At 44.7% G+C, this 23444-nt stretch overlaps 1 protein-coding gene across 2 annotated transcripts in view; it reads left to right on the forward strand.

Moving 5' to 3' along the window:
* LOC111161591 (G-patch domain containing 1) overlaps nt 1-23444 on the forward strand; it is a 57249-nt gene that overhangs the window by 20159 nt on the left and 13646 nt on the right. The window contains exons 10-15 of one of the 2 annotated variants that reach the window (XM_022525345.1): nt 1801-2005; nt 3983-4279; nt 17091-17269; nt 17736-17863; nt 18613-18749; nt 19287-19453. In XM_022525345.1, the coding sequence (XP_022381053.1) occupies nt 1801-2005; nt 3983-4279; nt 17091-17269; nt 17736-17863; nt 18613-18749; nt 19287-19453 (1113 nt within the window). Of the gene's footprint in view, nt 1-1800; nt 2006-3982; nt 4280-5484; nt 5664-6129; nt 6258-7006; nt 7144-7679; nt 7847-17090; nt 17270-17735; nt 17864-18612; nt 18750-19286; nt 19454-23444 lie in introns of both variants that reach the window. The other variant, XM_022525346.1, reaches the window with a different exon arrangement.

Below are 23444 nucleotides of genomic sequence, written 5' to 3' on the forward strand. Positions count from 1 at the left end.
TGGCTCAGTGGGTTAAGCCGCTGCCTTCGGCTCAGGTCATGATCTCGGGGTCCTGGGATCGAGTCCCGCATCGGGCTCTCTGCTCAGCCAAGAGCCTGCTTCTCTCTCTCTCTCTCTCTCTCTCTGTCTGCCTCTCTGCCTAGTTGTGATCTCTGTCAAATAAATAAATAAAGAAAGAAAGAAAGAAAGAAAGAAAGAAAGAAAGAAAGAAAGAAAGAAAGAACCACATTCTGGGTTACAGCAGCTTTGATTTGTTTAGCTGTGATGGTGTGTTGTAACAATGAGCAGAACATAATCAGAGCAGCGTCAGGCCCGTCGTAAGCCGCTGTTCTTGCCAGAAATGTCAAGTAACATTAAAGGAGAATTTTTTTTTTTAAGTGTCTAAAAGGAGAGCAGGAAAAAGGCTGAGAAGTACTCGCTTGACCCAGGGCTCAGTAGGACCAACTCCTGGCCCCCAAGTGCAGCCTTCCCCCAGGGAGGGCGCCTGAAGCACGAATTGACTAGCGAGGCCCAGGTTCATGACCGGGGTGACAGGCATGGGTGGTTCCTGAAGCACTGCTTGCCCGAGTAGTGCTTTGGGCGGGAGCGACTCAGAGAAGGGTTCTGTTCACCTAGCCTTTCACAGACAGGCCAGTTTTCTACACCGTGGCCAGAAGCCCAGCCTCTGCATCCAGAGGCCAAGCAGCAGAGACTGAGCAGAGCGGGGGGAATGCTTTGAATCCCCCCGGAGGGCATTAAGAGCCAGGCTGCGCACTTGCTGCCCAGCCCCTCTGGATTTTTGTGTCACGGCCGTAACGGAGGGTTCGCCGGCTGCTATGGGAGTCCACGCGTTCCGAGAAGGTGGCCAAGCTGAGATGATAAAGAAATGAGATCTCCTGGCAGAGATGCCAGCCCTCTTCCGTGGGCTGTCATGGTGCCAGGTGCTTACCCCGGCTGCGTCTTTCAGCCACCTGGGGACCCCGCTGGGCACCAGCTCTTGAGGTGGGACGCGGCGTCAGTGTCGTTAAACCCTCAGGGGAGCCCTGTGTGCAGCCGGGCCCCAGAACCGCTGCCAGAGAGCTTTTGGTGCGGCCCTGGTTACAGAGGTCAGGGTTTCCGGTAGCTGGAAATTCTAGAAAATGGCTTGTGTAAGACTGTCTGTAAATACGTTTGTTAGACTCGGAGCAGGGAAGACCCTTCAGCACAGTGATTTAAAAGTGCCCAATACTTTTCTTGTAATGTATCTGTTCTGTCCTCATCAGTGCCCGAATTCCTCAAATGCATTTCAATTTCAGCTTTTGAATGAAAACTACCTCAGATCAAAAAATAAGTCCCCAAGCTCTAATTTGGAACTGAAACATAATTAGAAAAATAATTCTGAATTGAAAAGCAACTTATTTAAAGTTGTTATTTTTTCCCCTAAGTCTCGAATCATACTTTTCTCAATTATGTTCTGATTTGCAGTCGGCCAGTTCTGTGTGTGAACCAGTACGTTGTGTTATAACTCTTGTCATCCTTTTTATCACACAGAAGGGGCATATTGGCATCTCTCTGTAGAAGTGGGCAGGGGTAGCATTAGAAATGTGTGGCCATTACAAAGATGCATTTCCCAGTGGCCGTCCACATCCAGAATGGATGTTGGCTGGACACCTGGAGGGGCTGTGCCCAGTGTGGCCTCCCTGCCAGAGGCTGGGCCAGCGAGGGCAGGCTTAACAACACTCACAGGTTACCGGTTTTCTTGGTTAAGTCAAACATGGTCATCTCACAGTCTGTCTTTTCTGAGGTTTGTTTCTTGTTTTTTTGTTTTTTCTTTTTTAAAAGACTTACCCACCACCTGAATTGCCAAGAGACTATCGACCAGTACATTACTTCAGACCTGTGGTAGCTGCAACCTCAGAGAACTCCCACTTACTCCAGGTGTCGTCTGAGTCAGCTGGAAAGCCCGTGCCTGACCCGGGGACCTGCAGTAGGCACCAACTGAATGCCTCCAAGAGGGGGGAGTTGCTGGGAGAAACACCTGTTCAAGGTAGGTGCCACAAAGAAGGTGAAGAGCGTTACATTTATAGGGACTAGAGTTACCAAAATCAAAATGTTTTCTCAATGACCAACCTTTTAGGTGGTTTTAGGTGGTTTAGTATTCCCACACAGAGAGAACGAGATTGTGTATTGTGAATGGCACAGATAGCAGTGTACGTATCCCTTACTTTTTAAAAGAATTTATTTATTTGAGAAAGAGCACATGTGCGTGCTCGCAAGCATAAGCAGGGGGAGTGGCAGGCAGAGAGAGAGGGAGAAGCAGACTCCCCGCTAAGCAGGAAGCCAGACACGGGGCTCAATCCCAGGACCCTGAGATCATGACCTGAGCTGAGGGCAGATGCTTAACCGACTGAGACACCCCAGTGCCCCCATATCCCATATTTCTTGAGACTTGTTGTCTTCTAACATAAGTTCGGGTGTGCTTTTGAGATCTCAACCCTGGTCTTAAGCTCAGCAGTTTTCAGACTGGGAATAATTGCCAGGAATGTGGTACAGACCAGGATATGGGTGCCTTCCCTGTCCCTACAGAGCCTGGGAACATGCGATTTTTTTCCTCAGAAGAAAGGGTACTGTGGCTCTTTCCTGAATGCCTAAAAAAGGAGCAAGTGAGTCTGAAAGTACGGACAAGTATGGAGAATCTCTTGCAGGTTGGCACAGAAAGACCCACCTGAGAGGTGAACTTGGACTTGGCAATTGGGAGCCTGATAGGTATCTCAAATATAATAGACCAGAGCAGAAGTTGTGGTTCCCCACTTCCTATTCCAGACTTGCTCTTCCCCCGATCTTCCCATTGTTAGTGACCCACTGCTTAGACCAGAATGTCGGAATCCTAATTCCTGCCCCCACCCCATGTCCACCAGCAAGTCCTCTCAGCGCTGCCCCGAACATGCGGGGGACCCCACTGTGTCTGCATTTCCGCTGCTTCCATCCAGGAGCGAGCGCCCATCCTCCCACACCTGGACCATTGTGGGGCTTCATTATTGGTCTCCTCACTTCCCAACCTTCCTCTCTGCAGTCTGTTTCCCTGACTGGCAGCGGGATGGACTGAATCGTTATCACTGCCCCTCTTAAAACATCCCAGTCCTTCTCACACTAAAGACAAATCCAGACACCGACCCCCCTCCCGCCCCTGCCCAAGGCTGTGTGATCTAGCCCTGCCTCCTTTTCAGGCCATGTCTTGTCCCTCTCTCCCATAACCCCCTGAGGTGCAGTCTCGTGACCCTGCTTTCTGCCATCTGATCCCACCTACCATGACGTGCCAGCCACTGGGGCCTTGACGTTCACTGTCTCTTCTGCCTCTGCTCTTCCCTCAAACTTCAGCTCTTTCTTTTACTTAACTCACCACAACTATGATCTTTTTGGAGGGAACTTCCCGGCTTTCCCTGCCCCCACACGTGCTAGTGATTCCTCACACCCCAGTCCCAGCCCTTGTCTCTAAGTTCCTTTGGTGGTGTCACCCTGTTTCCTTTATGGTCCTCCTCTCGTAGCCATCCTCCGGGGTTGAGTTTGGGCTTCTCTGAGGCCCACGCCGCCAGCTAGTAACAGCGGGGCCCTGTCTGTGGTGTCCTCACGGCCCAGGCCAGTGCTCTGGGGGCGCTGTGACAGGAGTGAACACTGCAGGGACAGCTGGCTGTGAACCAGGGCTTGTGCCAGGTGGGACTGTCAGGTGGTGGCTGCTCGGGCTGGCATCTGGAGCCCGGGATGTCAGCTCCTTCATTCTAGGACCACTCACTCACTCCATAAACATCCATAAACACATTGGCTTGCACTTTTGTTTGCAGTGAAACATGAGTCTTGTTACTTCATCACTGTGTAGTTCACAGGGATGATAGGAATACAGATGAGAAACTCAGTGTAAAATACGCCAGCGACATACCTTTGTGATATTGAACACGTCTGTACCATGACATGTCAATATACCTGTCTTAGGATACTTCGCTTCTCTTCCTGTTACTATTTTTGTTAGGTTCGACTACTTCAGTGTTGGAGTTTCTGTCCCAAAAAGACAAAGAGAGAATCAAAGATATGAAGCAGGCAACTGACCTGAAAGCAGCTCAACTCAAGGCCAGGAGTCTGGCCCAGAATGCCTCACGCAGCAGACCCCAGCCCTCCTCTCCAGACGTCGGACACTGCTCGTGGCAGTTGGCCCTGAGTGGTGGGACAGCCTCCACGAGAGCCAGCAACTTCAAACCTTTCGCAAAAGATCCAGAAAAGCAAAAACGATATGAAGAGTTTTTAGTAAATATGAAACGGGGTCAGAAAGGTGGGTGCTAGGTCTGGGTCCCCCACCTCTCGGCGGGGGGAAGCACTCTTGCTCTTCCGGCCCGAGTCCTGGATTTGAAGTTGCAGCGTCCCCCACTCTGCCAGTGTTTGGCTTTGTCCAGCTGCAGACAGTGCAAAGATTGTAGTCCCTGGCTCTTGACCTTAGAAAGTAAGAACAAGTAGCTTGTGTTTCTCCATATCTCAGGTCCCAAAGATAGCTGTCTTAAGTACAGAACACGCCTTGGCCATGGCTAATGCTGAAGCACAGACCGTGTACTGTTTGCAAATGCTTGCCTTCTCTAAGTGTTGCATTTCACACCAAGAGAACAAGGTCATCTCCCACTTTATCTTAAAATCCTAATTAGCCAGCCCTTAATCATGGTCTAAAATTTGATTTAAAAAGGTAGCTGGCTGTTGAACCCTTACGAGGGGGGAAAAAATCACTCTCCAGTCTATGGGGTAAATTTGGGCAGAGTGAGGAGAGGGATTGCTGTCATTCACAGTAGTGGTAGGAAGAGTCATCAGCAAATGTGAGGCATCGGTTTTCTTCCTTCCTTTCTTTTTTTTGTTAAAGATTTTATTTGAGAGAGAGAGAACAAGCGGTGGGGAGGGGCAGAGGGAGAGAGAGAGAGAGAGGAACAGACTCCCTGCTGAGCAGGAAGCCCACCATGGGGCTAGATCCCAGGATCCTGACATCATGACCTGAGCCAAAGGCAGACACTTAACTGACTGAGCCCCCCAGGTGTCCCTGAGACATCAGTTTTCAAAAGCAGATGGAGGTCTGTTATGTCTTCACTACCTACTAAGAACCCACCCACTGATGTTAATTGTTAAATTAAAAAAAAAAAAAAAAAAAGGTTAGAAAAAGGAGTGTTTTTCTGCCAAAACCTAGGAAGATACTTGGGATGAACTTTTCACTGTCTAGGAGTGGTACCAAGTCCCTGGCTTTGAAGATTGAACAAGCATTAGGCCCCAGATGTTTTTCTCTGTTCTGTGAGGTAGACAGAATTCAACAAAAGAATCAAGATGAGGGGGAGAGCACTATTACCTGACAAGTGCTCCCTACCATGCTCTCAGAAACCAGGGTAAGGATTGGTGTCCCTTCTGGTAAAATCTGTAGGGATACAGTGGGACCCACTAGATATTCTCCTTTGAGTCCTATGTTCTTCCTAAGAGTGAAGCAATTTCTTGTTTCTTGTTCCATAGATGCCCTGGAACGTTGTCTGGACCCCAGCATGACAGAGTGGGAGCGAGGCCGCGAGCGGGATGAGTTTGCTCGGGCGGCTCTACTCTATGTGTCTTCCCATTCGACCTTATCCTCCAGGTTCACGCATGCCAAGGAGGAGGAGGATTCAGATCAGGTGGAAGTCCCTCGAGACCAAGAGGTCTGTCGCCATCACGTCCCTACCTGATGAATTTTATTGCATCTTATTATTTTTTAAGATTTTATTTATTTATTTGACAGAGAGAGATACAGTGCGGGGGGAACACAAGCAGGGAGAGTGGGAGAGGGAGAAGCAGGGAGCCTGATTCGGGGCTCGATCCCAGGACCCAGGGATCATGACCTGAGCTGAAGGCAGATACTTAACTAACTGAGCCACCCAGGCACCCTTGAATTTTAAAATTAAAACAAGTATTTCAGGTCCCTCAGTGGAATGATCACAATATACACAGCATTATAGAATAAGAACTGATTTTCTGCTTTTAGCTTTCAATAGAGTTTAGCAATAAAACGTTGTAGCATAAGAGCTGTTTTGTAATTTTGAAAGATTGCTTGAAAACTTTCGGTGGAAGAGCAGTCAGGTTAATGGCGTGACCACTTGATGAAAGAGAATAAATGTGTTTTCTCAGAATGATGTCAACGACAAGCAGTCGGCTGTGAAAATGAAGATGTTCGGGAAGCTTACCCGAGACACATTTGAGTGGCACCCTGACAAGCTTCTGTGTAAGAGGTTTAACGTCCCTGACCCTTATCCAGAGTAAGTGAGGAAATCTGCCCTTACATCAGTATTCACTCTCCCATATTAAAGCTCTCTTTTCCTTTCACCAACTCAGGTAAATTCCCCTTTTCTAGAGGAATTTACTTGTAAATGCTTAGAGTTGCAAATTTTGTAGATTTAACTACTGTTGGTTTGTTACTAAAAAATTAAGTAAACATCGAGGAAGTAAACTTTATTCTATATTGAAGACACAAAACTCAGGTATGTCTAATTTGCTGCCTTGTTAATGATGCACATAGAGTTTACATTTAAAAGGTTACTTGTGCTAATTCTTTATAAAACTTTGATACTTATTTGATTATAAACACTACCAAAAAGCGTATAAAATTGATCAGAGGTTTTGTCAGAACATTTAGGTATATTTTTAGCAGCGCAGCTTTTCCTTTTTTTTTTAAAGTACGGGGCTTGAACTCACAACCCTAAGATCAAGAACTGAGCTGAGATCAAGAGTGAGATGCCTAACTGACTGAGCCACCCAGGCACTCTGGAAATATATTTTCAAAGTTAAATTCTAGATCTTACTAGAAAAAAACCTAGGGTTCTTACTAGGGAAAACCTCATTGGCCCTAAAGTCAGTCAACCAAATTCTTATACTGCTTTGAGAAGCAAAATAACCTTCAGGGACCTCTTAGCAGGTAGAAGAGCTAGTGGTGAAAAACGTGAGATGTTATTTCATAACATGAGTTGTTATTAAATTTATGTATGTATGTTTTCTTTTCAACCCACAGTTCAACTTTGGTTGGCTTACCAAGAGTAAAACGTGACAAATACTCAGTTTTCAACTTTCTCACGCTCCCAGAGACAGCATCCTCGCCTACAACTCAAGCATCGAGTGAAAAAGTACCAAAACACCAAGGTCCCGACAGTAAGTGGGGCTTCCTTGGGTCCATGTGCTGACCATGTTCTCAACCCCTATCCCATCAGGAAAACAGAAGTAAAGTCTTAAGGGTACACATAGTGCAAGCTCTCTCTCAATTAAGAGACTTGTTCATGTGAATACATTAGCTCAGGTTGTAGGAGTTCAGATGTCTACTGTTTGAGGTCGGGGCAGTGTCTCAGCATCTGCCACCTTCCCAGCACCTACAGGTTTGCTGATGTTCTGGGATAAATTAAAGAGCCATCATGGAGAGCTTTCCTTTTGCTTGCTAATTCTTTTTTTTTTTTTTTTTTTTTTTTTTTAAGATTTCATCTATTCACCTGACAGAGATCACAGTAGGCAGAGAGGCAGGCAGAGAGAGAGGGGGAAGCAGGCTCCCCGCAGAGCAGAGAGCCCGATGCGGGACTCGATCCCAGGATCCTGGGATCATGACCTGAGCCAAAGGCAGAGGCTTTAACCCACTGAGCCACCCAGGCACCCTTTGCTTGCTAATTCTGATATTACATCTGTGTCCTACCTTTCAGAATCAAGAAAACCATCCAGATGGGATACATCTAAACAAGAAAAAAAAGAAGATTCCATTAGTGAATTTTTAAGTTTGGCTAGATCAAAAGTTGGTCTGCCTAAACAAGAGTCCAGTCCGTTAGTAATCAAAGAGGAAGAGCGTGTGACGGAATCACTCTCAGATAAGGTATTGGGGGGTCCCAGGTTCTCTTTCCAGGCTGATTGTGGTATTTGTCCTTCTCTGTGATGGTGCTTTGTCATCCTTGGATAGGAGGGGTCTGCAAACTTTCTGTGAAGGGCCAGATATTAAATATTTTAGGCTTTGTGGACCATATAGTGTCTATCACAATAACTCCACTCTGCTGTTGAATGTGAAAGAAATCATAGGAAATGTGAAAAAGATTGGGTTCACCTATGTTCCAATAAAACTTTATTTACAAAGCTGACAGTGGGTTGGATTTGACCCATAGGCTGTAATCGCCAGCACCTGCTCTACATTACAGTAGTTTCTATTTTTTTTTTTTTTTAAGATTTTATTTATTTATTTGACAGAGAGAGAGATTACAAGTAGACAGAGATGCAGGCAGAGAGAGAGAGAGAGGGAAGCAGGCTCCCTGCTGAGCAGAGAGCCCGATGTAGGGCTCGATCCCAGGACTCCGAGATCATGACCTGAGCCGAAGGCAGCGGCTTAACCCACTGAGCCACCCAGGCGCCCCTACGGTAGTTTCAATCATATCTTTGATCATGAGGAAAAATTATAAACTTCTCTGCCAAGAATGGCTTTCACTCAGCATCAACCACTGAAATAAAATTCAATATGTTTTCTTTTGTGGAGAATATAAAGGAAATATCCATTGGGCTTTTTTTTTTTAATTACTGCTTTAATAGTTACAAGTTGAATTTAACAAAAAGTTTCATTTCTAATAGCCTCATTTAAAATTATTTTATTTTTTAAATGAACATACATTAAAAAGTATAGTTCAATGAGATTTTATAAACATATGGATTTGTAGAGGGGCGCCTAGGTAGCTCATTCGGTCAGGCATCTGCCTTTGGCTCAGGTCATGATCCTGGGGGCTGAGATCAAGGCCACATTGGACTCCCTGCTCAGTGGGGAGCCTGCTTTTCCCTCTCTCTGCTTGCCGTTTCACTGCTTGTGTGTTCTCTCTTTTTCTCTCTTTGTCAAATAAGTAATCTTTTTTTTTTTTTTAAGATTTTATTTATTTATTTGACAGAGAGGTCACAAGTAGGTAGAGAGGCAGGCAGAGAGAGAGGGGGAAGCAGGCTTCCCACTGAGCAGAGAGCCTGATGTGGGGCTTGATCCCAGGACCCTGAGATCAGGACCTGAGCCGAAGGCAGAGGCTTAACCCCCTGAGCCACCCAGGTGCCCCTCAAATAAATAATCTTAAAAAAAACTGTGGAACCTTCACCACAATCAGGAAGCAAAGTGGTACTATCACCCCAAAAAACTCCCTCCTGTCATACCCTCCCCTCTCTGCAAACGCCTACCAATCACCGATCTCTTCTCTGTCTCTCTAGTATTGTTCTTTCCAAAATATTATTTAAATGGAATCAGACAATATATATATATAACCTTTTGAGACTGGGTTCTTCCACTCAATATCAATATCTTTGAGATTCATCAGTAGTGTAATATCAATAGTTCGTTCCTTTTTATTACTACTCTGTTGTGTGGGTGAGCCACGGTTTTTTGGTCGTTCATCCTTTAAGGACGTAGGGTTGTTTCCAGCTTTTGGCTCTCGTAAGTAAAGCTGCTTTCGGCATTCGTGTGCAGAGTTTTGTGTGAATATAAGTTTGCATTTCTCTAGGTTAAATACCCAATAGTGGGATTGCTGGGTAATGTACACATGTAGATTTCACTTTATAAGAAACTGCCAAAAAAAAAAAAAAGAAAAAGAAAAAAGAAAGAAAGAAACTGCCAAACTTTATACCAAAGTTCTTGCTTTGTGTATTTGAAACTCTCCCGTTAGGTGCATACACATTTAGTATTATTTTATCTTTTTGCTGAATTAAATCTTTTATCATTATGTAACATTACTCTTTATTTTTGGCAATTTGCAGTTTGTATTTTTTCATCTTTTTACTTTTAGCCTATTTATTTCATTGTGTTTAAAGTGGGTTTTTGGTAAAGAGTATGTCATTGTCCGTGTGTCCTTTTTTAATAATACATTTAGATAATCTGTATGTTTTACTTTGTGTGGTTTAGCCATTAGCATTTAATGTAATTTGTTGATATATTTGGATTTGGGTCTACAGTTTTGTTTCCTGTCTGTTCCCACTCTTTTTTGTTGCTCTCTTTCTCCTTTCTTACCTTCTTTTATATTACTTGAATAATTACTAGTCTACTGTTTTAATTCATTTATTACATTTTTAGATTTTTAAAAAATTTTATTTATTTATTTATTTATTTGACAAAGATCACAAGTAGGCAGAGAGGCAGGCAGAGGTGGAGGGGAAGCAGGCTTCCCGCTGAGCAGAGGCCCAATGCCGGGCCTCTGCAGGCAGAGAGAGAGGATCCCAGGACCCTGAGATCATGACCTGAGCCGAAGGCAGAGGCTTAACCCACTGAGCCACCCAGGCGCCCCTAGATCTATTTTTTAACGATTGTTCTACAATATACATGCCTACTTTTTCACAGTTTACTTAGAGTTGATATTGTACCATCCTAAGAGGAGTGTGGAATCTTTACGTCTAGGTCCCTTTACTCTCCTAGCTTTTTATGATGTTGCCTTATGTATTACATGCAAACACACTGAAAACCTTAGGAGAGTTTTTTAGTTTTTGCTTTCAGTTGTTATACATGTTTAAAGAACTGATAAGCTGATAATCCTTTTTATTTATTTATTTTTTAAGATTTTATTTATTTGACAGAGGGAGAGAGAGAAAGGGAGAGCGGGAACACAAGCAGGGGGAGTGGGAGGGGAAAAAGCAGGCTTTCTGCTGAGCAAAGCCCAATATGGGGCTAGATCCCAGGACCTTGCTGAGCCAAAGACAGCTGCTTAATGACTGAGCCACCCAGGCACCCCTGATAATCAGTGTTACTTACTTTGATATTTAGTATGGCTGTTGCTCTTCCTTCCTGAAGAGCCAGCTTTCTCTCCTACCATTTCCTCTGTCTGAGGAACTCCCATGTATTTAACTTTTATTTTTAAAATTAAATTTAATTTTTTTTAAAGATTCTATTTATTCACTTGACAGAGATCACAAGTAGGCAGAGAGGCAGGCAGAGAGAGAGGGGGAAGCAGGCTTCCCGCTGAGCAGAGGCCCAATGCTGGGCTCGATCCCAGGACCCTGAGATCATGACCCGAGCTGAAGGCAGAGGCTCAACCCACTGAACCACCCAGGCACCCTGATTAGATTTTAGAGCAGTTTCAGTAACTGATCCTTTTAATTTTTTCTTCATCTGAGAATGTCTGTGTTTTGTATTCATTCCGGAAGGGTGTTTTGCTGGATATAGGATTCTGGGTCTACAGGTCTTTCCTTTTAGCCCTCTTAAGAATGTTGTGCCACTTCCCTCTGGCCTTTCTGATTGTTGATAACAAATCTAGTTGTTCAGCTTGTCTTTCCTCTCCTTAGGATGACGTGACTTTTTCGCTGGCTGATCTCAAGATTTTCAATCCATCTTTGGTTTTCTACTCTTTGATTATGATGCGTCTGAGCATGGATTTCTTTGAGATTCTTTTGTTTGGGGTTTGCTGAACTTCCTGAATCTTGTCTTTCACCAAATCTGGGACATTTTTTTCTTTTTTCTTTTTTTTTTTTTAAAGATTTTATTTATTTAATTGACAGAGATCACAAGTAGGCAGAGAGGCAGGCAGAGAGAGAGGAGGAAGCAGGCTCCCTGCTGAGCAGAGAGCCCGACGTGGGGCTCGATCCCAGTACTCTGAGATCATGACCTGAGCCGAAGGCAGAGGCTTTAACCCACTGAGCCACCCAGGCGCCCTGATTTTTTCAAATATATTTTCTGCTCCACACTCTCACACCTCTCCTGGGACTCTGGTGATATAAATGTTAGACCTTTCAATATTGTCCCACAATTCTCTTTTCTTTTCTTTTTTTTTTTTTAAAGATTTTATTTTATTATTTATTTGACAGAGAGAGATCACAAGCAGGCAGAGAGGCAGGCAGAGAGAGAGGAGGAAGCAGGCTCCCACATTCTGGGTTACAGCAGCTTTGATTTGTTTAGCTGTGATGGTGTGTTGTAACAATGAGCAGAACATAATCAGAGCAGCGTCAGGCCCGTCGTAAGCCGCTGTTCTTGCCAGAAATGTCAAGTAACATTAAAGGAGAATTTTTTTTTTTAAGTGTCTAAAAGGAGAGCAGGAAAAAGGCTGAGAAGTACTCGCTTGACCCAGGGCTCAGTAGGACCAACTCCTGGCCCCCAAGTGCAGCCTTCCCCCAGGGAGGGCGCCTGAAGCACGAATTGACTAGCGAGGCCCAGGTTCATGACCGGGGTGACAGGCATGGGTGGTTCCTGAAGCACTGCTTGCCCGAGTAGTGCTTTGGGCGGGAGCGACTCAGAGAAGGGTTCTGTTCACCTAGCCTTTCACAGACAGGCCAGTTTTCTACACCGTGGCCAGAAGCCCAGCCTCTGCATCCAGAGGCCAAGCAGCAGAGACTGAGCAGAGCGGGGGGAATGCTTTGAATCCCCCCGGAGGGCATTAAGAGCCAGGCTGCGCACTTGCTGCCCAGCCCCTCTGGATTTTTGTGTCACGGCCGTAACGGAGGGTTCGCCGGCTGCTATGGGAGTCCACGCGTTCCGAGAAGGTGGCCAAGCTGAGATGATAAAGAAATGAGATCTCCTGGCAGAGATGCCAGCCCTCTTCCGTGGGCTGTCATGGTGCCAGGTGCTTACCCCGGCTGCGTCTTTCAGCCACCTGGGGACCCCGCTGGGCACCAGCTCTTGAGGTGGGACGCGGCGTCAGTGTCGTTAAACCCTCAGGGGAGCCCTGTGTGCAGCCGGGCCCCAGAACCGCTGCCAGAGAGCTTTTGGTGCGGCCCTGGTTACAGAGGTCAGGGTTTCCGGTAGCTGGAAATTCTAGAAAATGGCTTGTGTAAGACTGTCTGTAAATACGTTTGTTAGACTCGGAGCAGGGAAGACCCTTCAGCACAGTGATTTAAAAGTGCCCAATACTTTTCTTGTAATGTATCTGTTCTGTCCTCATCAGTGCCCGAATTCCTCAAATGCATTTCAATTTCAGCTTTTGAATGAAAACTACCTCAGATCAAAAAATAAGTCCCCAAGCTCTAATTTGGAACTGAAACATAATTAGAAAAATAATTCTGAATTGAAAAGCAACTTATTTAAAGTTGTTATTTTTTCCCCTAAGTCTCGAATCATACTTTTCTCAATTATGTTCTGATTTGCAGTCGGCCAGTTCTGTGTGTGAACCAGTACGTTGTGTTATAACTCTTGTCATCCTTTTTATCACACAGAAGGGGCATATTGGCATCTCTCTGTAGAAGTGGGCAGGGGTAGCATTAGAAATGTGTGGCCATTACAAAGATGCATTTCCCAGTGGCCGTCCACATCCAGAATGGATGTTGGCTGGACACCTGGAGGGGCTGTGCCCAGTGTGGCCTCCCTGCCAGAGGCTGGGCCAGCGAGGGCAGGCTTAACAACACTCACAGGTTACCGGTTTTCTTGGTTAAGTCAAACATGGTCATCTCACAGTCTGTCTTTTCTGAGGTTTGTTTCTTGTTTTTTTGTTTTTTCTTTTTTAAAAGACTTACCCACCACCTGAATTGCCAAGAGACTATCGACCAGTACATTACTTCAGACCTGTGGTAGCTGCAACCTCAGAGAACTCCCACTTACTCCAGGTGTCGTCTGAGTCAGCTGGAAAGCCCGTGCCTGACCCGGGGACCTGCAGTAGGCACCAACTGAATGCCTCCAAGAGGGGGGAGTTGCTGGGAGAAACACCTGTTCAAGGTAGGTGCCACAAAGAAGGTGAAGAGCGTTACATTTATAGGGACTAGAGTTACCAAAATCAAAATGTTTTCTCAATGACCAACCTTTTAGGTGGTTTTAGGTGGTTTAGTATTCCCACACAGAGAGAACGAGATTGTGTATTGTGAATGGCACAGATAGCAGTGTACGTATCCCTTACTTTTTAAAAGAATTTATTTATTTGAGAAAGAGCACATGTGCGTGCTCGCAAGCATAAGCAGGGGGAGTGGCAGGCAGAGAGAGAGGGAGAAGCAGACTCCCCGCTAAGCAGGAAGCCAGACACGGGGCTCAATCCCAGGACCCTGAGATCATGACCTGAGCTGAGGGCAGATGCTTAACCGACTGAGACACCCCAGTGCCCCCATATCCCATATTTCTTGAGACTTGTTGTCTTCTAACATAAGTTCGGGTGTGCTTTTGAGATCTCAACCCTGGTCTTAAGCTCAGCAGTTTTCAGACTGGGAATAATTGCCAGGAATGTGGTACAGACCAGGATATGGGTGCCTTCCCTGTCCCTACAGAGCCTGGGAACATGCGATTTTTTTCCTCAGAAGAAAGGGTACTGTGGCTCTTTCCTGAATGCCTAAAAAAGGAGCAAGTGAGTCTGAAAGTACGGACAAGTATGGAGAATCTCTTGCAGGTTGGCACAGAAAGACCCACCTGAGAGGTGAACTTGGACTTGGCAATTGGGAGCCTGATAGGTATCTCAAATATAATAGACCAGAGCAGAAGTTGTGGTTCCCCACTTCCTATTCCAGACTTGCTCTTCCCCCGATCTTCCCATTGTTAGTGACCCACTGCTTAGACCAGAATGTCGGAATCCTAATTCCTGCCCCCACCCCATGTCCACCAGCAAGTCCTCTCAGCGCTGCCCCGAACATGCGGGGGACCCCACTGTGTCTGCATTTCCGCTGCTTCCATCCAGGAGCGAGCGCCCATCCTCCCACACCTGGACCATTGTGGGGCTTCATTATTGGTCTCCTCACTTCCCAACCTTCCTCTCTGCAGTCTGTTTCCCTGACTGGCAGCGGGATGGACTGAATCGTTATCACTGCCCCTCTTAAAACATCCCAGTCCTTCTCACACTAAAGACAAATCCAGACACCGACCCCCCTCCCGCCCCTGCCCAAGGCTGTGTGATCTAGCCCTGCCTCCTTTTCAGGCCATGTCTTGTCCCTCTCTCCCATAACCCCCTGAGGTGCAGTCTCGTGACCCTGCTTTCTGCCATCTGATCCCACCTACCATGACGTGCCAGCCACTGGGGCCTTGACGTTCACTGTCTCTTCTGCCTCTGCTCTTCCCTCAAACTTCAGCTCTTTCTTTTACTTAACTCACCACAACTATGATCTTTTTGGAGGGAACTTCCCGGCTTTCCCTGCCCCCACACGTGCTAGTGATTCCTCACACCCCAGTCCCAGCCCTTGTCTCTAAGTTCCTTTGGTGGTGTCACCCTGTTTCCTTTATGGTCCTCCTCTCGTAGCCATCCTCCGGGGTTGAGTTTGGGCTTCTCTGAGGCCCACGCCGCCAGCTAGTAACAGCGGGGCCCTGTCTGTGGTGTCCTCACGGCCCAGGCCAGTGCTCTGGGGGCGCTGTGACAGGAGTGAACACTGCAGGGACAGCTGGCTGTGAACCAGGGCTTGTGCCAGGTGGGACTGTCAGGTGGTGGCTGCTCGGGCTGGCATCTGGAGCCCGGGATGTCAGCTCCTTCATTCTAGGACCACTCACTCACTCCATAAACATCCATAAACACATTGGCTTGCACTTTTGTTTGCAGTGAAACATGAGTCTTGTTACTTCATCACTGTGTAGTTCACAGGGATGATAGGAATACAGATGAGAAACTCAGTGTAAAATACGCCAGCGACATACCTTTGTGATATTGAACACGTCTGTACCATGACATGTCAATATACCTGTCTTAGGATACTTCGCTTCTCTTCCTGTTACTATTTTTGTTAGGTTCGACTACTTCAGTGTTGGAGTTTCTGTCCCAAAAAGACAAAGAGAGAATCAAAGATATGAAGCAGGCAACTGACCTGAAAGCAGCTCAACTCAAGGCCAGGAGTCTGGCCCAGAATGCCTCACGCAGCAGACCCCAGCCCTCCTCTCCAGACGTCGGACACTGCTCGTGGCAGTTGGCCCTGAGTGGTGGGACAGCCTCCACGAGAGCCAGCAACTTCAAACCTTTCGCAAAAGATCCAGAAAAGCAAAAACGATATGAAGAGTTTTTAGTAAATATGAAACGGGGTCAGAAAGGTGGGTGCTAGGTCTGGGTCCCCCACCTCTCGGCGGGGGGAAGCACTCTTGCTCTTCCGGCCCGAGTCCTGGATTTGAAGTTGCAGCGTCCCCCACTCTGCCAGTGTTTGGCTTTGTCCAGCTGCAGACAGTGCAAAGATTGTAGTCCCTGGCTCTTGACCTTAGAAAGTAAGAACAAGTAGCTTGTGTTTCTCCATATCTCAGGTCCCAAAGATAGCTGTCTTAAGTACAGAACACGCCTTGGCCATGGCTAATGCTGAAGCACAGACCGTGTACTGTTTGCAAATGCTTGCCTTCTCTAAGTGTTGCATTTCACACCAAGAGAACAAGGTCATCTCCCACTTTATCTTAAAATCCTAATTAGCCAGCCCTTAATCATGGTCTAAAATTTGATTTAAAAAGGTAGCTGGCTGTTGAACCCTTACGAGGGGGGAAAAAATCACTCTCCAGTCTATGGGGTAAATTTGGGCAGAGTGAGGAGAGGGATTGCTGTCATTCACAGTAGTGGTAGGAAGAGTCATCAGCAAATGTGAGGCATCGGTTTTCTTCCTTCCTTTCTTTTTTTTGTTAAAGATTTTATTTGAGAGAGAGAGAACAAGCGGTGGGGAGGGGCAGAGGGAGAGAGAGAGAGAGAGGAACAGACTCCCTGCTGAGCAGGAAGCCCACCATGGGGCTAGATCCCAGGATCCTGACATCATGACCTGAGCCAAAGGCAGACACTTAACTGACTGAGCCCCCCAGGTGTCCCTGAGACATCAGTTTTCAAAAGCAGATGGAGGTCTGTTATGTCTTCACTACCTACTAAGAACCCACCCACTGATGTTAATTGTTAAATTAAAAAAAAAAAAAAAAAAGGTTAGAAAAAGGAGTGTTTTTCTGCCAAAACCTAGGAAGATACTTGGGATGAACTTTTCACTGTCTAGGAGTGGTACCAAGTCCCTGGCTTTGAAGATTGAACAAGCATTAGGCCCCAGATGTTTTTCTCTGTTCTGTGAGGTAGACAGAATTCAACAAAAGAATCAAGATGAGGGGGAGAGCACTATTACCTGACAAGTGCTCCCTACCATGCTCTCAGAAACCAGGGTAAGGATTGGTGTCCCTTCTGGTAAAATCTGTAGGGATACAGTGGGACCCACTAGATATTCTCCTTTGAGTCCTATGTTCTTCCTAAGAGTGAAGCAATTTCTTGTTTCTTGTTCCATAGATGCCCTGGAACGTTGTCTGGACCCCAGCATGACAGAGTGGGAGCGAGGCCGCGAGCGGGATGAGTTTGCTCGGGCGGCTCTACTCTACGTGTCTTCCCATTCGACCTTATCCTCCAGGTTCACGCATGCCAAGGAGGAGGAGGATTCAGATCAGGTGGAAGTCCCTCGAGACCAAGAGGTCTGTCGCCATCACGTCCCTACCTGATGAATTTTATTGCATCTTATTATTTTTTAAGATTTTATTTATTTATTTGACAGAGAGAGATACAGTGCGGGGGGAACACAAGCAGGGAGAGTGGGAGAGGGAGAAGCAGGGAGCCTGATTCGGGGCTCGATCCCAGGACCCAGGGATCATGACCTGAGCTGAAGGCAGATACTTAACTAACTGAGCCACCCAGGCACCCTTGAATTTTAAAATTAAAACAAGTATTTCAGGTCCCTCAGTGGAATGATCACAATATACACAGCATTATAGAATAAGAACTGATTTTCTGCTTTTAGCTTTCAATAGAGTTTAGCAATAAAACGTTGTAGCATAAGAGCTGTTTTGTAATTTTGAAAGATTGCTTGAAAACTTTCGGTGGAAGAGCAGTCAGGTTAATGGCGTGACCACTTGATGAAAGAGAATAAATGTGTTTTCTCAGAATGATGTCAACGACAAGCAGTCGGCTGTGAAAATGAAGATGTTCGGGAAGCTTACCCGAGACACATTTGAGTGGCACCCTGACAAGCTTCTGTGTAAGAGGTTTAACGTCCCTGACCCTTATCCAGAGTAAGTGAGGAAATCTGCCCTTACATCAGTATTCACTCTCCCATATTAAAGCTCTCTTTTCCTTTCACCAACTCAGGTAAATTCCCCTTTTCTAGAGGAATTTACTTGTAAATGCTTAGAGTTGCAAATTTTGTAGATTTAACTACTGTTGGTTTGTTACTAAAAAATTAAGTAAACATCGAGGAAGTAAACTTTATTCTATATTGAAGACACAAAACTCAGGTATGTCTAATTTGCTGCCTTGTTAATGATGCACATAGAGTTTACATTTAAAAGGTTACTTGTGCTAATTCTTTATAAAACTTTGATACTTATTTGATTATAAACACTACCAAAAAGCGTATAAAATTGATCAGAGGTTTTGTCAGAACATTTAGGTATATTTTTAGCAGCGCAGCTTTTCCTTTTTTTTTTAAAGTACGGGGCTTGAACTCACAACCCTAAGATCAAGAACTGAGCTGAGATCAAGAGTGAGATGCCTAACTGACTGAGCCACCCAGGCACTCTGGAAATATATTTTCAAAGTTAAATTCTAGATCTTACTAGAAAAAAACCTAGGGTTCTTACTAGGGAAAACCTCATTGGCCCTAAAGTCAGTCAACCAAATTCTTATACTGCTTTGAGAAGCAAAATAACCTTCAGGGACCTCTTAGCAGGTAGAAGAGCTAGTGGTGAAAAACGTGAGATGTTATTTCATAACATGAGTTGTTATTAAATTTATGTATGTATGTTTTCTTTTCAACCCACAGTTCAACTTTGGTTGGCTTACCAAGAGTAAAACGTGACAAATACTCAGTTTTCAACTTTCTCACGCTCCCAGAGACAGCATCCTCGCCTACAACTCAAGCATCGAGTGAAAAAGTACCAAAACACCAAGGTCCCGACAGTAAGTGGGGCTTCCTTGGGTCCATGTGCTGACCATGTTCTCAACCCCTATCCCATCAGGAAAACAGAAGTAAAGTCTTAAGGGTACACATAGTGCAAGCTCTCTCTCAATTAAGAGACTTGTTCATGTGAATACATTAGCTCAGGTTGTAGGAGTTCAGATGTCTACTGTTTGAGGTCGGGGCAGTGTCTCAGCATCTGCCACCTTCCCAGCACCTACAGGTTTGCTGATGTTCTGGGATAAATTAAAGAGCCATCATGGAGAGCTTTCCTTTTGCTTGCTAATTCTTTTTTTTTTTTTTTTTTTTTTTTTTTTAAGATTTCATCTATTCACCTGACAGAGATCACAGTAGGCAGAGAGGCAGGCAGAGAGAGAGGGGGAAGCAGGCTCCCCGCAGAGCAGAGAGCCCGATGCGGGACTCGATCCCAGGATCCTGGGATCATGACCTGAGCCAAAGGCAGAGGCTTTAACCCACTGAGCCACCCAGGCACCCTTTGCTTGCTAATTCTGATATTACATCTGTGTCCTACCTTTCAGAATCAAGAAAACCATCCAGATGGGATACATCTAAACAAGAAAAAAAAGAAGATTCCATTAGTGAATTTTTAAGTTTGGCTAGATCAAAAGTTGGTCTGCCTAAACAAGAGTCCAGTCCGTTAGTAATCAAAGAGGAAGAGCGTGTGACGGAATCACTCTCAGATAAGGTATTGGGGGGTCCCAGGTTCTCTTTCCAGGCTGATTGTGGTATTTGTCCTTCTCTGTGATGGTGCTTTGTCATCCTTGGATAGGAGGGGTCTGCAAACTTTCTGTGAAGGGCCAGATATTAAATATTTTAGGCTTTGTGGACCATATAGTGTCTATCACAATAACTCCACTCTGCTGTTGAATGTGAAAGAAATCATAGGAAATGTGAAAAAGATTGGGTTCACCTATGTTCCAATAAAACTTTATTTACAAAGCTGACAGTGGGTTGGATTTGACCCATAGGCTGTAATCGCCAGCACCTGCTCTACATTACAGTAGTTTCTATTTTTTTTTTTTTTTAAGATTTTATTTATTTATTTGACAGAGAGAGAGATTACAAGTAGACAGAGATGCAGGCAGAGAGAGAGAGAGAGGGAAGCAGGCTCCCTGCTGAGCAGAGAGCCCGATGTAGGGCTCGATCCCAGGACTCCGAGATCATGACCTGAGCCGAAGGCAGCGGCTTAACCCACTGAGCCACCCAGGCGCCCCTACGGTAGTTTCAATCATATCTTTGATCATGAGGAAAAATTATAAACTTCTCTGCCAAGAATGGCTTTCACTCAGCATCAACCACTGAAATAAAATTCAATATGTTTTCTTTTGTGGAGAATATAAAGGAAATATCCATTGGGCTTTTTTTTTTTAATTACTGCTTTAATAGTTACAAGTTGAATTTAACAAAAAGTTTCATTTCTAATAGCCTCATTTAAAATTATTTTATTTTTTAAATGAACATACATTAAAAAGTATAGTTCAATGAGATTTTATAAACATATGGATTTGTAGAGGGGCGCCTAGGTAGCTCATTCGGTCAGGCATCTGCCTTTGGCTCAGGTCATGATCCTGGGGGCTGAGATCAAGGCCACATTGGACTCCCTGCTCAGTGGGGAGCCTGCTTTTCCCTCTCTCTGCTTGCCGTTTCACTGCTTGTGTGTTCTCTCTTTTTCTCTCTTTGTCAAATAAGTAATCTTTTTTTTTTTTTTAAGATTTTATTTATTTATTTGACAGAGAGGTCACAAGTAGGTAGAGAGGCAGGCAGAGAGAGAGGGGGAAGCAGGCTTCCCACTGAGCAGAGAGCCTGATGTGGGGCTTGATCCCAGGACCCTGAGATCAGGACCTGAGCCGAAGGCAGAGGCTTAACCCCCTGAGCCACCCAGGTGCCCCTCAAATAAATAATCTTAAAAAAAACTGTGGAACCTTCACCACAATCAGGAAGCAAAGTGGTACTATCACCCCAAAAAACTCCCTCCTGTCATACCCTCCCCTCTCTGCAAACGCCTACCAATCACCGATCTCTTCTCTGTCTCTCTAGTATTGTTCTTTCCAAAATATTATTTAAATGGAATCAGACAATATATATATATAACCTTTTGAGACTGGGTTCTTCCACTCAATATCAATATCTTTGAGATTCATCAGTAGTGTAATATCAATAGTTCGTTCCTTTTTATTACTACTCTGTTGTGTGGGTGAGCCACGGTTTTTTGGTCGTTCATCCTTTAAGGACGTAGGGTTGTTTCCAGCTTTTGGCTCTCGTAAGTAAAGCTGCTTTCGGCATTCGTGTGCAGAGTTTTGTGTGAATATAAGTTTGCATTTCTCTAGGTTAAATACCCAATAGTGGGATTGCTGGGTAATGTACACATGTAGATTTCACTTTATAAGAAACTGCCAAAAAAAAAAAAAAAAAAAAGAAAAAAGAAAGAAAGAAACTGCCAAACTTTATACCAAAGTTCTTGCTTTGTGTATTTGAAACTCTCCCGTTAGGTGCATACACATTTAGTATTATTTTATCTTTTTGCTGAATTAAATCTTTTATCATTATGTAACATTACTCTTTATTTTTGGCAATTTGCAGTTTGTATTTTTTCATCTTTTTACTTTTAGCCTATTTATTTCATTGTGTTTAAAGTGGGTTTTTGGTAAAGAGTATGTCATTGTCCGTGTGTCCTTTTTTAATAATACATTTAGATAATCTGTATGTTTTACTTTGTGTGGTTTAGCCATTAGCATTTAATGTAATTTGTTGATATATTTGGATTTGGGTCTACAGTTTTGTTTCCTGTCTGTTCCCACTCTTTTTTGTTGCTCTCTTTCTCCTTTCTTACCTTCTTTTATATTACTTGAATAATTACTAGTCTACTGTTTTAATTCATTTATTACATTTTTAGATTTTTAAAAAATTTTATTTATTTATTTATTTATTTGACAAAGATCACAAGTAGGCAGAGAGGCAGGCAGAGGTGGAGGGGAAGCAGGCTTCCCGCTGAGCAGAGGCCCAATGCCGGGCCTCTGCAGGCAGAGAGAGAGGATCCCAGGACCCTGAGATCATGACCTGAGCCGAAGGCAGAGGCTTAACCCACTGAGCCACCCAGGCGCCCCTAGATCTATTTTTTAACGATTGTTCTACAATATACATGCCTACTTTTTCACAGTTTACTTAGAGTTGATATTGTACCATCCTAAGAGGAGTGTGGAATCTTTACGTCTAGGTCCCTTTACTCTCCTAGCTTTTTATGATGTTGCCTTATGTATTACATGCAAACACACTGAAAACCTTAGGAGAGTTTTTTAGTTTTTGCTTTCAGTTGTTATACATGTTTAAAGAACTGATAAGCTGATAATCCTTTTTATTTATTTATTTTTTAAGATTTTATTTATTTGACAGAGGGAGAGAGAGAAAGGGAGAGCGGGAACACAAGCAGGGGGAGTGGGAGGGGAAAAAGCAGGCTTTCTGCTGAGCAAAGCCCAATATGGGGCTAGATCCCAGGACCTTGCTGAGCCAAAGACAGCTGCTTAATGACTGAGCCACCCAGGCACCCCTGATAATCAGTGTTACTTACTTTGATATTTAGTATGGCTGTTGCTCTTCCTTCCTGAAGAGCCAGCTTTCTCTCCTACCATTTCCTCTGTCTGAGGAACTCCCATGTATTTAACTTTTATTTTTAAAATTAAATTTAATTTTTTTTAAAGATTCTATTTATTCACTTGACAGAGATCACAAGTAGGCAGAGAGGCAGGCAGAGAGAGAGGGGGAAGCAGGCTTCCCGCTGAGCAGAGGCCCAATGCTGGGCTCGATCCCAGGACCCTGAGATCATGACCCGAGCTGAAGGCAGAGGCTCAACCCACTGAACCACCCAGGCACCCTGATTAGATTTTAGAGCAGTTTCAGTAACTGATCCTTTTAATTTTTTCTTCATCTGAGAATGTCTGTGTTTTGTATTCATTCCGGAAGGGTGTTTTGCTGGATATAGGATTCTGGGTCTACAGGTCTTTCCTTTTAGCCCTCTTAAGAATGTTGTGCCACTTCCCTCTGGCCTTTCTGATTGTTGATAACAAATCTAGTTGTTCAGCTTGTCTTTCCTCTCCTTAGGATGACGTGACTTTTTCGCTGGCTGATCTCAAGATTTTCAATCCATCTTTGGTTTTCTACTCTTTGATTATGATGCGTCTGAGCATGGATTTCTTTGAGATTCTTTTGTTTGGGGTTTGCTGAACTTCCTGAATCTTGTCTTTCACCAAATCTGGGACATTTTTTTCTTTTTTCTTTTTTTTTTTTTAAAGATTTTATTTATTTAATTGACAGAGATCACAAGTAGGCAGAGAGGCAGGCAGAGAGAGAGGAGGAAGCAGGCTCCCTGCTGAGCAGAGAGCCCGACGTGGGGCTCGATCCCAGTACTCTGAGATCATGACCTGAGCCGAAGGCAGAGGCTTTAACCCACTGAGCCACCCAGGCGCCCTGATTTTTTCAAATATATTTTCTGCTCCACACTCTCACACCTCTCCTGGGACTCTGGTGATATAAATGTTAGACCTTTCAATATTGTCCCACAATTCTCTTTTCTTTTCTTTTTTTTTTTTTAAAGATTTTATTTTATTATTTATTTGACAGAGAGAGATCACAAGCAGGCAGAGAGGCAGGCAGAGAGAGAGGAGGAAGCAGGCTCCCGCTGA

The sequence above is a fragment of the Enhydra lutris genome, unplaced genomic scaffold (genome assembly GCF_002288905.1).
Source record: "Enhydra lutris kenyoni isolate GAN:26980312 unplaced genomic scaffold, ASM228890v2 scaffoldscaffold85, whole genome shotgun sequence".
NCBI lineage: Eukaryota > Metazoa > Chordata > Mammalia > Carnivora > Mustelidae > Enhydra > Enhydra lutris.